This window comes from Marmota marmota, unplaced genomic scaffold (assembly GCF_001458135.2).
Source record: "Marmota marmota marmota unplaced genomic scaffold, marMar, whole genome shotgun sequence".
NCBI lineage: Eukaryota > Metazoa > Chordata > Mammalia > Rodentia > Sciuridae > Marmota > Marmota marmota.
In genome coordinates, this window is record NW_026000174.1 from 59,370,713 (window position 1) to 59,389,333 (window position 18,621).

At 33.0% G+C, this 18,621-nt stretch overlaps 3 protein-coding genes across 3 annotated transcripts; all 3 read right to left on the minus strand.

Annotated features, from left to right (window-relative positions):
• Positions 1–1,706: 1,706 nt before the first annotated feature.
• LOC107135358 (olfactory receptor 8K3-like) lies at positions 1,707–2,645 on the minus strand. Its single transcript, XM_015477241.1, has one exon. The coding sequence runs from the start codon at positions 2,643–2,645 to the stop codon at positions 1,707–1,709; it is 939 nt and encodes a 312-aa protein (XP_015332727.1).
• Positions 2,646–7,651: 5,006 nt separating this feature from the next.
• On the minus strand, positions 7,652–8,599 carry LOC107159596 (olfactory receptor 8K3-like). The gene has a single exon (XM_015506185.1). It carries the CDS (start codon positions 8,597–8,599, stop codon positions 7,652–7,654), a length of 948 nt encoding a protein of 315 aa, XP_015361671.1.
• A 7,265-nt stretch (positions 8,600–15,864) lies between these two features.
• On the minus strand, positions 15,865–16,818 carry LOC107159608 (olfactory receptor 8K3-like). Its single transcript, XM_015506188.1, has one exon. The coding sequence runs from the start codon at positions 16,816–16,818 to the stop codon at positions 15,865–15,867; it is 954 nt and encodes a 317-aa protein (XP_015361674.1).
• Positions 16,819–18,621: the final 1,803 nt, after the last annotated feature.

Consider the following 18,621-nt stretch of genomic DNA (forward strand, 5'->3'; position numbering starts at 1 on the left):
TCTGGTTCTAATCCCTAATAGCTTGGTGAACTCTGGCAATTTACTCACTCAGTCTCTAATGTATCCTAGTAAAAAATGGAACTTTTAGTAAGACATTCTGTAAAGCTATTGTGAAGGCTTAACTAAGATGTGAAAAATGTTCTTCACATGGAACATTCCATTGTGTTATAAATGTGATTAATTATTATTATATGATTGTTCTGACCACCACCTCAAAAATTCATCTTAACTGAATCAATCATTTGGTAATATTTCACTCACATAACAAGTTTTTAATGTTATTCTAATGGAATATTTTATTCAAATTTTATTGGCTACACAGAAAATTTTTATTTCATTATGTTGATATAAGCAAATACTCAAACTGATAGATTCAATTAAGCCCTAGAACTACTAAACAGAAAAAAAATCAGAAAAAAATGTCCCTAGAGAAACACCGGCAGTGGTATGAAGAAACTGTGCCTGGAAGGAAACAAACTCTATCTTTTCTTATTTAATAACCTCAATTGTATTAGACATGTTATAAGGTGCTGTCCATGGGTTTGTTTTCTTTCACTTCTCACAAGCAAAATGATCAAAAAAGATGCAGTCAAATCATGAAAGTATAGTGCATGATCAATACTGATCCATGTGGAGAAATAGCAACCCAACAAAAGGGAAACATATAATGATCTTTTTTTATACAAAATATGAAACAACTGGAACTTCACATTAAAATAATGATAACTACTTTTTCTTTACAAAAAATATTACAATCTATAAAAACAAATAGCCAGAAATAAACTAGGAGCAACCACTTCAGAAAAAGGGCCAACCTAAGGGCTTCTCTGAATGGATGCAAAAGATTATCTTAACTGGAACATCCACTGATGTGGAGCAAGTGGACTGACTGAGACAAATACAGGTACCAATGAGGACCTAAGGATTACTGAAAAACAAACTGTATCCAGTTAATAGACTTACATGTAGAAATGAGAGCATCCATGAGAGAATGGAACAGCAGTGTTCGGAATAGTTGTATTTGAGCAAATTCACATGACTACTTTATCTATTTACCCACCAGGTAAACATTGTGTATCAATTACAATTCCAAAATACACCATAAAAATGGTAAAGGCTGTAAAAACAAACAAACAGGAGTTATAGAAATACCAACACCTACGCACAGGTGGAAAAGCAACTCTGGATTTTATTCAAATGGGAGAGAAAAACACAAAAACTCTTGCCACTTCCCTCTGTACCACCTACTGTCCCTATTCCCACTCAGCCTTTTCACTTCCTTTGCTTGGTTTCTTCACAACATTCCATTGTGTTATAAAGTTGACTTATATATTGACATATACAACATATTCATTGACCTCTCTCAGGGAAGGTAAATATATGTTACTATTTATTGGTTCATTTATTAATTGATGTATTTTTTGTGAATGTATGAATATATGTATTTATTTATTTTTGAGAATCTGGGGATTGAATTCAGACTTCCTGCATGCTTGGGGAATGCTTTACTACTACTGAACTACATCTTCAGCCCTTTTACTACTCTTTTTTTAAATTAATCTTCTTAGAGTAGTTACATGTGTCTAGAATATACAACAACACATGAATATGTGGTTTAATGCATTTGTTCTTGCCATTGACTCTCAATACACACAGACCAAAAATTTATGTCCATAGTCTAATGTATAAGAATCATATTGAGAACATTAAGAAACAACATTGCATAAGGTTTTCCATATTCTTTCAAGGGCGAATTTTACATCTTTGTTCCGCAAGCTATAGATCAAGGGATTCAACATGGGGATGATCAGTGTATAAAATATGGAAGCCACTTTATCAGTATCAAAGGAGTGACTGGATTTGGGCTGCACATACATAAATATCAAAGTCCCATAGAACACTCTGACTACTGTCAGATGGGATCCATAAGTAGATAAAGCTTTGTGCCTTCCTTCAGCAGAGTTCATCCTGAAAATGGTTACAAGGATGAGGAGGTAAGAAAATAGGAGTATCACAAGAGATGAAACCAGATTAAACCCAGCTGAAATCAAAATGATTAATTCAATTTCATGTGTATTTGAGCACAACGAAGATATCAAGGGGAGACTGTCACAGAAATGACTTATAATCTTATTGCCACAAAAGGGTAAATTAAAAATTTTTATGGTGATTAGAAGAGAAATGAATATGCTGTAGAGATAAGGAATTGCTACCAGCGCGTGACACACTCTTTGTGACATGATGACAGTGTAGAGCAGTGGGTTGCAGATGGCCACATAGCGGTCATAGGCCATTGCAGACAGAATAAAAAGTTCACAAATAATGAACACAAGAAAGAAAGCTAGCTGTGTGGCACACAAAGAATAGGAGGTTGTATTCTCATCCACAACAAAATTTACTAACATTTTGGGGCCCACAACTATAGAATAACCAAGGTCAGTGAGAGCCAGGTGTCTGAGAAAAAAGTACATGGGTGTTTGCAGGCTGTGGTCCACGTTGGTGAGGATGATCATGCCCAAGTTGCCCAGCACTGTGACCACAAAGATGATGAGGAACAGCCCAAAAAAGGGAGCCTGCAGTTCAGGACGTGAGGTGATGCCCATCAGAATGAACTCATGCACCAGGGTGAGATTGTGTTTTTCCATCGATGATTATCACAAAACCTGTTTGGATACAGACATCAGCACAGTCAGAAACTCTTCAGAATTGTCTCCTGGGATATTTTTGGGTATATAAGCATGTGTAAATGAGATACATCAAAACTCTCCAATTTATGATATTTGAAAATAAGCATATTTTTACAAATAAAAAAATATGTCTAAGTAGTACTATAGATACACCCAGATTGGTTGTTCTGTTTGGTCTGATTTTATTTCCAAGGTCTAGGGATATATTCTAGGCATTATCCTCGTCACACCTCTGTGGTAGACTATAATTGGCACCCAATATTTAGAAGGCAGTTAAACTAGTAAACATTTGACTATATCCAATATTCAGCCCAAAATATTATTAGAACTAATGTTGAAAAACCCCAATAAGATATATAGGTAGATGGATAAATAATAGAAGTAAATGGAGACATATGAATATATTTTAAAAGTTGACACAAATTAAATTTTGTGTGCATTATATTGATTATTTTTTTTCAGTGTAATAATCCCTTTTACTCAGTGTTTAATACATCAAATACACATACTTAAATAATATTGGCAAACATTAATCTGAGGGGATTTAGTTATTGACTATGAACTTAATTAAATTTATTTAAATAATTCAAAGTACAATTAGTAATTCTTTTTGGATCATTAATGATTTTTTTAAATTAGTGCATTATGGATACACAAGGGTATACTATTTATTGTTTTGCATTTGTCAATTATATAATTGCTACATCAGTGTCATTTATGCATTATCTATGATAAGATGGGTTATTTCATTTGATTATATAAAATATTATCAACCATGTATTGTAAAAAAAAATGCATAGAAACCTCTCCTACAAGGCAGCCCTTTGAAAGCCTTTAGGTCTGCGAATTTACAGCTTCAATATGCTTGATAAATATCAGATAGTTGTCTGAACAAGAAAACAGATCACAGTGTGGATTACTTGACTTTACATGGAAAAACATCAGAAAATATGTAAGAATTTAGAGTACATGCCAAGTGATATTTGGATAAGTAAAATCACTTACTTAAAACTTATTATTTATACAAACATATATATGCACACATATATATGCATACACACATAAATACATACATACAAAATATATGTATAAATACATGTGTGTATACATATGTATGTGCTTATATGTATATATGTGTGTATATATGTATACACACACACATACATACACATGATTTTTGAGAGGTAGGAATGGAAATTAAATAACTCAAGGTATAAATAATCCAAAAGAGGAAAAAGAAGGTAGAGAAAGAAATAGAAACTATATGTTTTACAATGAAAATTAGAGTACCAGAAATCTCAGAGTTAACTATAAGCAAAAATAATGCACAATTTTATCATACTAAATACAAAGGTCATTATATGTAATGATATTAAATCAATTAAAATATTGCCTATAAGATTAAGACCTCTTGTTATCCTGCCCATACTTAATGCATATACATTTCCTGTATTAGAAATTTGGGAGGGGGGCTGGGGACATGGCCCAGGGGTAGAGTGCTTGCCTAGCATGTGTGTTGGTTGATCCAATCACCACCACCCCCCAAAAAGAAACAAATCTGAGAATATGTATAATATTATATTATTAGAGAGATATCTGTAGTATACACAACAAAACAACATATAAATCTAAGCTTTGCTTGTTTTCCTTTGATTGGTTTGGTTTGGTTTTGGAAACATGGTAGGATAAAAACAATAATAAATTGCATATGGTAAAAACCATAGTTTTCCTATAATGTAATGAAAGATTAAAGTGTTTTTTCTTACTGTTTCTGGAATTATATGAAATAAAACAAACTGCTGTTTCATATATTATTATCTCCTTTTATTACTGATCATTGCTGCTTTTAAAATTATATTCTAAAATATTCCATTTATTTTTTGTCAAATTGCTCTACAAATTTCAGAACATCAGAATTTTTCCATCAGCATAAAATTGAATACATAAAAGACTCCTTCCAGAGGTGTGTTTCATAGTTGAATGAGGGATAGAAGCTCCTTGTATACTATTCAAGGTGTAAAGACAGAATCAGACCTACAGATATAATTAAATAATCATTAAACACTAAACTATTCTGAAAGAATCAAAAAGAAAATCCTAGGGAAACTAATAACTACTGGGAAGGATATTTCAAATGAGAGATTGAATCCATTCAGGTTTATAAACCAGAAATTAAAAGAATAAAGTAAAATTAAAAACCTTGGTTATGCTTCATTTGGTCTCAGTTTTGGCTTCTGTTACGAGATAAAATTATTCAAATAAAACTTAAAAATTCTTAAGTAGTTCCATGGTGATTTTTCAAGGATGCTTATGAGCATTTAGCTCATGAACCCTCATGATAACATAAAAATATTAATATAGGAGAAAAGAAAAGGACTTATTTCTCCTAAGGCATTATTGAATGGTGGAAAGCACAGAGTATACAATGAGAAATAATAATATTTGCCATGGTTTTGCCATCAAATTAAAGTTAAATTTGCAAATGTTACTGAAAACTTGTGAATAGCTCAAAAACATATCATCACACAAAATATTTTGGGTTTTTTACCTGTAATGATATCTCTATCTTGGCTCTCTCATATGCTTCTTATGTGACTTAGTGAGAAAAATTTATAGAGATTTTTTTTTAATCTTTTGAGATTTGAGATGCCCTAAAGAATTGACAAGCAATTTGCTGATTATCCCTAAATTATTTGAGGGCTTAATAGAATTCCTAGAACTCATTCACTAATTGTCATGGACAATTTTATTCACAAGTGTATCAGTGAGGGTGTTTTGGAGAAACAGTGCATAGGGAGAGAGAAGTTTTAATGAGGAAATGTCTCATACAATTATGGAGGTTGAGAAATCCGATGAGTTGCTATATGTAAGTTAGAAGCATAGAAAAGTCTGTGTCTTATTCTATTCAAAGCTTGGAAATGAGGTAGCCAATGCTTCCAGTTCCAGTCTGAGACTAAAGTCACAGGAATCTGCAGGTTGGAAGGAAGGGACAGGTGATGGTAGAAGATGGATCTCCCAGCTAAAGCAGAGAGCTATTGTCTGTTCCTCTACCTGTTGGCTCTACTCAGGGTCTCAGCGGGTTGAATGGATGCACATTCCTATTAGAGACCACGATCTACTTTAACAGACTAACCGTTCAAATGTTAATATCTTCTAGAAACACCTCCTCACAGACACACCCGGAAATAATTTTATTAGCTCTCTGGGCATTCATTAGCCAGGTCAAGTCAATTCATAAAATTAACCATCACATAAGCTTGGTTCACATATGCAAATCTTTAAAACAGACTTTATCTCCAAATAAAGGAAATGCCAACATCCTAATTCTGCCTAAGATGATTTAAATATCTACAACTTCAAAAGAAACCAATTCCTTTCCCAGAAGATGAGATAACATCCTTCCATGTGTTTGGCTTTTCATCTATATTCCATACCTAATATACTATTATGAAAAGCTAATATTACTTAAATTCTGATATAAAGGCAATTTTGTTGAATGATAATGGGAAATGAAATGAATGAAAACAAAGATATTTGCCAGAAAACAGATATATGTATATGTAAATACACACACATATTCACAACAAGATATGGATAAAACACTCATGAAAATTATAGCCCTCATTTCTATAAATGATGATGTACAGTATCTGGTATTTATAACTACCTTATGTTACGCATTCTGTATTCCCTTTGTCTTCCTCAAGTACCTCAACTGATGGTGAGTCTCTCCCTGTTGGAGTTACACAAGCCTTCACTTATGAAGGGTCTGGAACATTAATTAGACAATTTTACTCACAGGTGTATCAGTGAGGGTGTTTTGAAGAAACGGAACCCATGTGCATGTGAAGATATTAAGGTGTTGAAATGTTCTTCTGAGGTTAATATGTGCCCATATTACCAAAGGCATTGTAATATGAAGAGAAGCCTTTGGGTATGTTTTCCATTTCACAATTGTTTAACTTCATTGTGGATTAGGAGTTCATTTTCTCCTTAGAAGCCAGGAATAATCACCACAGCATCATTGAAACTTCCTCATTTGCCTGTGCATTCAAAGGTATGAGCATCCCAAAATGATCAAATGACAGTCTTAGGATCCAATTCATTGTAACAATTGTCATGTCTCCTACTGAAAGCATTCCTTCCTCTGGATGGAAGACCTCTCAATCACTGAAGCATAGCATCATAGTAATATGAACCAAATCTCTTTCTACTATATCAGAAGGGATAATAATGAGTGTTTCCAGTTCTTGACCTCTGGTTTCTGGCTCTTCAAAAAAAAATCATATATTGAGTTTGATTCAGGAATATTTATTCTCCTGGAGAACATTGCCTAAATCTTTTAAGGTGCTTCCACCTACCTAGTACTATGACTGAATCTTTATGATATTGAGATTTAAAATACTACTATGTTCCTGAACCCTCTTTCCTAGGGAAAAAGGGTGACTGACATCCATAAAGAAGGTCATGCCAAAGACTTGATTATCAAAATCCTCTTCTGCTTAGTTCCCCTTTTGGTGTGTATTCACAAGGGACACCAATATCTTTCTATAGAATGTATGCTTCCTAAGCACATGAATCTTTGTATAAAATATACATCAGGGTTGTTTTTTTTTTTTTTTTGGTGTGTGTGTATGATGATCACTACAGATAAACTAGTGAATGGAACAAAGAAATTCTTTGACTTTAAAATAAAATTTACCCCAAAGGAAGGAGAATTTAGGCTATCTTGAGAATTTCTAAGAATGGCATATAAGTTGGAGTTGAAACTAAATACAAACTAATATCTGAATCATTGATTAGAGACAACTTTTGGTTTGAAAATTATTAATATTTTCTTCATTCTGTGCCAATTCCATATTTATTCTTGGTCATCCCATAGAGGCAAAATACAAGTTTGATGCAATGCAATTTAGAGTGAATATTGCCTATGACAAAATTTATTTTTACCATATCCTACAATATTAATTTTTAAACAGAATATGTGCACACATTTTCCAGGTTCTCTGTAGGGCATTTTTCACTTCTTTATTCCTGAAACTATAGATCATGGGATTTAGCATGGGTATCCCCAGAGTGTAAAATACAGAGGCCACTTTATCAGTGTCAAAGGAATGGCTGGACTTAGGCTGCACATACATAAAGAACAGAGTCCCATAGAATACCATTACAGCTGTCAGGTGAGACCCACATGTGGAGAAGGCCTTGTACTTGCTTTCTGCAGAGTTCATCCTGAGGATGGTGACAAAGATCAGAATGTAGGAGACAAGGATTATCAGAAGAGATGAAACCAAATTGAAAGTTGAAAATATTAGAATGATCAGCCTAATTTCATGTATGTCTGAGCACAGCAAAGATATCAAAGGCAGACTATCACAGTAAAAATGCCTGATGACATTTTGTCCACAAAATGGGGAAGTGAAAATTTTTATGATGGTCAGCAAAGATAAAAAGACACTGTAGAGATAAGTGATTGCCACCAGCACATGACACAATGCTTGTGACATGATGACTGTGTAGAGCAAGGGGTTACAGATGGCCACATATCGGTCATAGGCCATTGTTGACAGAATGAAAAGTTCACTAATAATGAACACACTGAAGAAGGTGAGTTGGGTAGCACACCAAGAGTAGGAGATTGTAGGTCGCTTGGCAACAAAATCTACTAACATTTTGGGTCCCATGGCTGTTGAATAACCAAGATCTGTGAAAGACAAGTGTCTGAGGAAAAAGTACATGGGTATGTGCAAGTGTGAATCTATATTGGTGAGGATAATCGAGCCCAAGTTACCAACCACTGAGATCATGTACACAATGAGGAAAAGCACAAATAATGGAGCCTGCAGTTCAGGTACATCTGTGATTTCCATTAAGATGAATTCTTTCAGCACTGTTAGATTATGTTTGTCCATCTAGCCACTCAGGAAACCTATACTAAGAGTAAATACAAAAAAATCATTAATTCCTATTATATATGATGATGTTACATGTACTTTATGTATTTACATATGATATTTGTGTTATATACACATGTATACTTTATGCTTAGGTACTTTGCATAGGTGTATACAAACACACACACACACACACATGCACATGCATACATACACATGCACAAATATATACACACAAAACATAAGATCATTCCAATTGCCTACTTAAGGACTTTTACGAAGTCTTCAACATTGAGAAAATGAAAAAATAAAAAAATAAAACGGTTGATTGATAATATCACCATACAGAAAAAGGAATTATTCACCATTCTCTAAAATGCCAAAATGTTGTTCATTGTTAGTATGATAGTATCTAAGGTCAAAAAGTAACTGACAAAACAAAATGGAATTGACTGAATAATTTTACTATCAAGGGGATAATAATTTTATTATCAGTTTTTTGTTTAGAAACTGATATTCATACTGTGCCCATCTCCTATCTCACTTATTATTTATTGTTTGTTTTTTTAATTGATACATATTTGAACATATTCATAGGGCACAATATGATATTTTAAGACATCTACAAAATGTGTAGTGATAAATTCACAGTAATTAGCATTTTCATCTCTTCAAATATTTATCCTTTCTCATGTGTAGAAGCTTTCAGATTCTTCTAGTTATTTTGAAATACTCAATAAGTTGTTGTTTACTATGGTTACCCGAGTGTGCTACAGAATACCAGAACCAGTTCCTCCTATATGACTGTATTTTAGTACTCATTATATAATCTTTCTCTGTGCCCCTCTCCTCTATCCTTCCTAGCTTCTAGTGACCATTGTTCTCTACTTGTATGAGATCCACAAATGAAAAGTTTTATCTTTTTGTGCCTAGTGGAACTTAGTTTCATGTGTGTGCGTGTGTGCGTGTGTGTGCACATGCATGAGTGTGTGTGTGTGTGTGTGTGTGTGTGTGTGTGAGAGAGAGAGAGAGAGAGAGAGAGAGAGAGATTCATTAAAAAAAATCAATCACCATATCTTTAAGGAGATCTATCCCTAGCATGTTATCTGAGGATTAATTTAGCATCACTAATTATGAACAACCTGATGGGATAAGGTGTGACTTTCACTGCATCTTGTAAAGTATAATGTTTAAATCTATTTTATTAAAAGTAAAAATACCCTTTCAAATTGATACTGCTGCTTATATTACTTTCATGCTATCAAACTTAATAGTTTCCATTTTGTAAAAAAAAAAAAACAGGTGTTTCTCTAACCATGTTAACAGTTTGCACAGAATTGTTGTATACTATTTTATTTACATTTACATTTTTTTATTTAACTTCTGAAGATGACCAGTTCTGACATTTTAATGTTCTTTATTTCTTACCAAAATCTTCATTATAAAATTAGGTAGCTTAAAGAGTTAAAGAAGTTCACTCATTCATGAGCCATGCTGGACATCGGTATGCTACCAAATATGGGTTTCAACTCCAAAAAATAATAGACAGTAAGTGCATTATAAAATGAGAGATGAAAATGTGCATTTATATGCATTCACGTGATCCTCAAAAAGAAGTGGGGGAGTGTTTTTATAAGAAGTCACTAAATAAAGAAGTGGAAAATACACTTTGGTTATTAAGTAAAATATATTTTCCTGCTTTGTAACATTGAAAGGACTGATCCATTAGACAGACAATTCTTCATTCCAAGATCAATTTAATGTTATTTCAAAAAAATAAGATGTTACTGTGTGATGGAGGTTCTATGTAGAAACATAGGTGTTTTAGTATTTTGCTTTGGCTTCACCTACAACAAAAGTGGCACCTTGCAATGACATTGATCCTTTCAATGATGCCGGTACTATGTGATGTACATGGCATATTTGAATCAGAAAATGCAAGTATAAAATATATTGATGTGGATCTTTTAATTAAGAGGCAACTTGAAAACTTTATGGAAATAAATTTGATTAATTACAAATAACAATATCATATTTGACATCTTGGTTGAGGATCTGAGCAAAAGATAATAAAAATCTTAGGAACTTGAGGTTAGAATTTCTTAAATACTATCTGCCTTTTCAGAAGATGATTTTTGGTTTCTGTTTTTAATATTTACAGAATATCAAACAACTACTTGGCTATAAGTACCGAACATTTACCAATGAGTATAACACAGATGGTTGAAATATTGTACTAGCCCAGAAACTCAGGTTATCAAAGGAGACTGCTAAAGTTGTGGCTACATCAATGGGACTCAGGAGGTGGGTCACAGAAACAGGTCATCTACTTACCTTCAAAGAGGAATGTTTCCTGACTCCTCATGTGTTCCTAACATAGCTCAATAATTTATGGAGTGTCTCTGTTCCTTTGAGACTTCCCCTAAAGAGAGGTTATGTAATTTGTTAATGATTCCTGAGCATTGGAAAGCTTCAAACAAAATCAATGGGATATCTCCTAATTACAGACTACACCTTGGGATTTCCATGTCCTTGAAGTCATGTCAGATCCCTTTCTACAACTCCTCCAGGTTAAGTCTCTACTGCAATCTGGAACTCTGAAGTGAAAATGTTGTACTTGTAGGACTTGTTGATAGAAATTTTTAAACACTGTACTTTTGTAATTTAATGGCTGAGGACACAATATAGAAATGTTTAAACACAGATAATTGCAATGTTTTAAAAAATCATAGGGGAAAATAACATATATGCTTAGCTGTTTTTATTTGTTTTGTGGTGTTCTAAATTTATTGCCAAATAGAATAAACATGTAAACTAATGAAAATTTCATATATAAATTTTTGCAAGCTTAACATATTTAAGTAAAAAGAATCCAGATAAGACAGCAGCAACAAAAATAATAATAATCAAACATTTTCAAATCCAGAAGAATCCTTTATTTTCCTTTCCACCAAGAACTACTACCCCACCTCATACATGAAAATGCACAACTGCTCTTCTGATTTTTTTCTTTCTTTCTTTTAGTACCAGGGATTGGACCCAAGGATGCCTAACTACGACCCACATTACCACCGCTTTTTATGTTATATTTTTAGACAGGATCTTGCTTAGGGCCTTGCTAAATTGCAGAGGCTGGCTTTGAATTCTCGGTCCTCCTGCCTCAGTCTCCTAAGCCAATGGAATTATAGGTGTGAACCACCATGCCTGACTGCTCTTCTGATTTTAACATCATTATTTACAGTTACTTAAACTTAATATTTTTTGAAAAATATTTTTATTATACAGTGTGCTAATTTGATGCATGTTTATCATGAATAATGCTTAAAAAGGGGTAGTCAGCATTGATGTTTCCTTACACCTTTAAAATCTTTATTAACACGTAGTTATGGTGCATATCTTTGCATGCAGTGTGATATTTCAATGCACATATATAGTGTGTACTAATAAAATTAGGGTTAATAACATTTCATCTTACTATACTTTGTGTTTGGAATCTTTCAAGCTCACTCTTGTAGTTATTCATAAAATGTGATGGGTTATTTTGAACTATAATCACCCCACTGTGATATAGCACACTAGAACTAATTCCTTCTTTCTAAATGCTTTGGTAGCCATTATACAATCTCCTTATTCCTACCCCCATTTACCCTTTACAGCATCTAGTAACTGTTCTCCTAAGTTCATATTGACCTTCTACATGTGAGAGAGAAAATGTGATAATTTACATGTTTGATTTATTTCACTTACCATAATCCCTTCGAGTTCCATGTATTTTGCAGCAAATACGAGACATTGTTCTTTTTCATGATTAATTATATCCCATTCTCTCTATATACCACATTTTCTTATTCATTCTCCACTGATAGTTACCCAGGTTAATTCCAGATCTCAGCTATTATGAGTATGCAACAATAAACATGGGTGTGCAAGTATGTTTTTGAATGGTGATATCATTTCCTTTGGATATACTGGGAGTGAAATGATTGAATTGCCTGATAGATCTATTTTTGCTTCTTTTTAGAAACCCTCTTATTATTTTCCCAAATGGCTGTACTATTGTATAATCCCACCAACTCGGTATAATAGTTCACTTTTCTCCTAATCCTCACCGGCATTTATTATATTTTATTAAATTTTGTCATTTTGGTGATAGCCATTCTACCTGGGATGTGTAAGACTATTAGACCTATTAAACATGAAAAGTGTTACATAGGCTTTAATAAATATCATTTATCAAATTCATTAAGGTTTTATTTCCATTACATTCTAGTAGCAAATTTATTATAAATGAGTGTTAGATTTTATCATGAACTTATTTTATTTTTTCTTTTAACTTAGAGAAATGTTGATTACACAGGTAGGTTTTCAAGTGTGAAATAGAATTTGCATTTTTAAATATGTACTACACTATTACGTGTATCCAATTTTCTAAAAGTAAAGTGTAATTTGTACCAAGCTCCAGTGTCTAATGAGTGGACTAACATATCTTCTATGCTTGTTTATCTCTCTGCAATTTTAGACTTTTTGATTTTTTTCACTTCATATTGTTTCTGTGAGAATCTTCTTTGTTCTCCTCCTTATCTCACCCTGCACTCCCCTTCCTCCTGCTTCTTCTTCTTCTCCTTTTTTGCTTTCTTTTTGCCTCCTCATGTAGAATTTATGAATGCGTCAAGATTTATTTCCACAGGGTCATAAGTACTCAGTAACGTTTCTGTTGAATCTTAAAATAATATATATGGCAGAATTTAGTATTTTATTCCTCTGTCTTTCAAAATATTATAACAATGCACACACCCTAGAGTAAGGGGAAAAGGTTCTCAATATCAAAACTTTGAAATGTTGGTCAAAACAGATATTTTAAAAGATTGTGTGTTTTTTTCTTTTGAGAGCAGCACTCAGTTCACAGAAAAATTAAGAGAAAAAGGCAGAGATTTCCCATATATTCCATGCATGTGTTTGTCCAGTTTGTTCAAATGACTCTGTCTGCTGCATTATAGTTCCTTTATTCCTTTTATCAAAGAACAATTGACTCTATTTTGGGGATACTTTTCTGGACATTCTATTCTATCCTATTGTATTCTTTCAGGGAATTCTATCCCATTCAATTCCAGTATATTCTAATCTATGTCATTGATCTATTGGTCTATTGATTCTTTCACCAATATTACACATTATACTATTGATTCTTTCACCAATATTATACAATATTTCCTGATTAAATGTATGTTAAGTCTTGAAGTTGCCTACGCCATTCCTCCCACTTTCTTCTTCTTTGATATTGCGTTACTTATTCTGGGCATTTCACCTCTCTTTGGAAATATTAGAATTAGATTGATAATCACAAAATAGCATACTGTGTCTTTGGATGGCATGCATACATGAGTTTTGGAAGAAATGACATCTAGACAATAGTGTTTTTCTGTAAATGGACATGGAGTATCTGTTTACTTATTCTTTGATTTTTTTATCAGAATTTTTAGATTTTTTTACATAAGTCTTGTTTTTATACTGCCAAATTTATATCAAAATGCTTCATGTTTGAGGGGATGGTAATACAAATGGTACTGTGTTTTTAATTTTAAACTTGACTTGTTCATTGCTGATAGGAAAGCTACTGATTTTTATGTATTAACTTTGTGCTCACTTCAGCAGCCCATATTCTAAAATTGTATTTCAAACTTGTGTCCTTCAGTCTTCCTATAAAGTTGAAAACATCCAGGAGGATTTTTAGTTGTTATTCAATTCTGTTGAATTTTATGCATAGACATGACACCTGATAACAAAGAATCCTTTATATATTCTTTCCCAGAAACAAAGTTTTAAAAAAACATAAAAAATTCCCAGAGTTTTGAATTTCAAAGCCACTCCAATGAATGTGTTTTGATATAACAGTATTTATACAATAATTGATGATTTTTAAATATAGTTACATATGTAGCCTTTGATATCCTGTTTTGTTAAGTATTTCTGCAGTTGATTTTTCTCTTTTCTAGTTGGATGTCTAATGCTGGTTTTAGGATTAAAAATTTGTGATTATTGTGGGGTTTTTTTGTATATTTTTCTATTTCAAAATTACCAATAACAGCATTTTTTAGTTGGAAATGTATTGACTCTGGGTTGGCTTTTCATTCTTCTTTTATGTATTTATATGAATAAAATGCATTATTTTGCTTGGTTATTTTTGTGGGTGTTGTTTACATTTTATCTTATTAATCTTGTACCATATTTAAGATATCTTTTGTTATCCAAAGATATGAGATTATTACTTACATGTTCATCTAGAAAAGTTGGGTTTCTCGATTGTGTATTTAAATTCATACAATTTCTCAATAAAATTAGAATATTTGTATGTTTAGTTTTTAAATTTACAAATACTTTGAGTGTATTGTGATAGACAGAATAATATTTTGATATAGAAACATATATGAATAACTTTTGAGATGGATAAATATACTATTTAACATGCACTACCTCAATACTTATTGACTTTATCATAGTTGAGGGTTACATAAAGTACACAAAAATGATATTTCATCATTTTACACAGAAAATATATTATTTTAAGTACCCCAGGTTCTTACAATTTTACCAGCATCACTCATTTATAAAGTTTGTTTTTATAGTCTTTGGAATTCTTATGTACAAAATTATGTCTTTTGAAAATAACTGCTTGCAATTTTACTTTTTGCTTCCTTAAGCAAAACACTATATATACATAGATAGATAGATAGATAGATAGATAGATAGATGATAGATAGATAGATGCATGTGTGTATATATACATACACACACACACACACACTTACATACATGTATACAGCCTGCAGCTCAGGATGGTATGTGATGCCCACTAAGATGAATATAGACACACATATATGCACTCATACATATGTATTTATATAATAGAGATAGACACTATATCTTAATAGAAATCTGAGATGACACTTAACATCGGGGAGATAAAGTGTCTTATAGGCTTCTATTGCCAATGCATTATTCTTGGTAGCGTACATATGCAGAACACAGTACAGTAGCTACAGATGCCATTTTCTGCATGTCAGTATGATAAGACAGGTATGCTTGTAAGGACAGTGACAGAAACTTCAGACATTTACACTGATCTGGAGGACAAATCAAAGTGGATATCAAAAGGACAATCAACATGAACCCATCTAATATGTTGAAACCATTTCTAGTTTCCTATGTCATTTCTGCATAGTGCTTTCAAAGACTTATTACATATAATAATCAGTCATCAATAACCTCATTTAATATATATACATTCATATTGAACTTGAAATAGAAAGTTTGCATAGATTTTTCCAAATCCTCTGTATGGCACCTTTCACCTCTTTATTTCTTAAACTATAAATCATGGGATTCAGCATGGGTATCACCAGGGTGTAAAACAAAGAGGCCATCTTGTCAGTATCAAAGGAGTGACTGGATTTGGGCTGCACGTACATGAAGAATAGAGTCCCGTATAATATGACTACCACTGTCAGGTGAGACCCACAGGTGGAGAAGGCTTTACTCCTGCCCTCTGCAGAGTTTATTCTGAGAATGGCCAGGAGGATCAGAATATAGGAGATAAAGACTATCAGAACAGATGAAACCAAATTAAATGCTGAAAAGATCAATATTATTAACTCAATCTCTTGTGTATTTGAGCAAATCAAAGTTAACAAGGGAAGACTGTCACAATAGAAATGACTAATAACATTATTGCCACAGAAGGTAGAGATAAAAATTTTTATGGTGGTTACCAGAGACAGAGAGGCACTGTAGAGATAGGGGATTACCACCAGCACCCAGCAAACTCTTTTTGACATGATGACTGTGTAGAGCAGAGGGTTGCAGATGGCCACATAGCGGTCATAAGCCATTGCTGCGAGAATGAAAAGCTCACTAATGATGAACATGATAAAGAAAGCTAGTTGTGTAGCACACCAATTGTAGGGAATTGTGTTTTGAATAGCTACAAAATTTACCAACATTTTAGGTCCCACAGCTGTTGAATAACCAAGATCAATGCAAGCCAGATGTCTGAGAAAAAAGTACATGGGTGTTTGTAGCCTGGAGTCCATCTGGGTGAGGATGATCATGCCCAAGTTGCCCAGCAGTGAGATCACATAGATGATGAGAAACAGCCCAAAGAAGGGAGCCTGAAGCTCAGGGTGGTCTGTGATGCCCATTAAGATGAATTCGTCCAGCACTGTAAGATTTTCTTTCTTCATCCTGGCCATTAAGTTAACTGATTGTGGAAAGTATCATCAAAAATCACTGGATTTCAGGAGATATCACCTGTTAAGATTTTGATGTTTCAAAATATTATGCATAAGTTAAACCTAATGTTTTTTGTATGCTTTTTTATTTCTTGGTTTTGTTTGTTTTCAGTACCCATGTAAGTTCTACTGATGAACTACATCCCAAACACTTTTTATTCTTATTTTGATTTCCAAGCCTGGACTTGAATTTGCAATCCTCATGGCCCATGCCCAGGAGGCTTATATTTTTCAACATAAAGTGATTTTAAATGGCTCTCCTCCATCACTGCATCTAAAACCTAACTTGTAAACCATTACGTCATTAGGTTAATTTATTTACATTGTTTTGGAGTCTGGTCCACTTTTGTCTCATAATTACTAATATATGTACTAACCCAAATACTGACAGCTGGCTTTCTTATCTTATTCCCTGCTGAGAGATTTTACTCCCTATTCTTAAGAGGTCCTGCTTTACATGGGGGGCCTCTGTCTCACTACCTTGTCACTAATGTAGATGTGAGTATTCTAACAATTATTAACATGCAAATAACATCATTTTAGAAATATATAAAAATTATAAAAGCTTACATTCAACTTGGGTTAATCACAAGTTTGGCTAAGAAATATAATTTTAGGATATCTATAAATATAATTTATCATGTTATCAGATCAAGTGAGAAAGAAAAAAATGAATATTACAATATATTAATAAAGACTTAAGAATGACTCCAAGTAATAAAAATTTAGAACTGGAAAGCAATTCCATGGTTCATAGAATGAATCAGAAAAACTAATCTGTACTTACTCTTAAAGGAGAAAATTACATCTCTTGAAAAAAGTTATAGAATTCCCAAATAAATCTGTAGAAGTGCTATGTTCCTGGATTACACAACAATGTCATAAAATGTCAATTCTTTTCTTTTTATTGACTAAGACATGTTTATTCATATATATTATGTACATTTTGATAATCTGATAGAACTATATATATAAAACATGTAATTGTCAAATCATTGTAATGAACACTTCTATCTACTCAAATGTTAATCATCTTCATGTGTCAGAATAGGAATCATCCTCATACTCTTCTGGTCATTGTGAAATGTATTTTAGATTGCTGTTACCAGTATTTACCCAGCTGTGCTATACAAAATCATGACACATCCCTCCTCTCTGACCATGTTTTGAAGCCCTTTCTGATTTCTTTCTGTCCCTTACCCCTATCCTTTCCACTCTTTAGGGACCACTGCTCCACTCTTCTTCTATGTGAAGAATGAATAGAATGTGTTATTTGTCTTTCCATGACTTATAAATTTTGCTTCACATGCTTGTCTCTTACAACAGACTTTTCCCAAAATAATCTATTTATCTGATGCCTTTACAAACTATTAGTAATGTGTTTTATGGGATTTGACAATGATGCTACTACTTACATAGAAAATGGAGATGATAAACAATATACAAGACATGCCTCAAAGTTACCTATGCTACCAAAATTTTAAGAAGTCTTAAGACAATGTGGCAATGAAGCACAACAAGGTGCTCAGATGACAAAACATGTTTTTAATGGATTGTAGTGTGTGACAGAGGTAACATGTACAGTGTGGCAAAAAAAAGTCTGTTTGGTAAATGGGACTTCACAGAGTAGTGAAATTTTAAGTTTGTTTAACCCATTAAAGAATTAGTACTGAAGATACACCGGAAGATGGCGGCGAGGGGAGTGCATTACCCCCGTGTGCTGCTTCACTGTGTGGGAGTATGACAAGTCAGGAC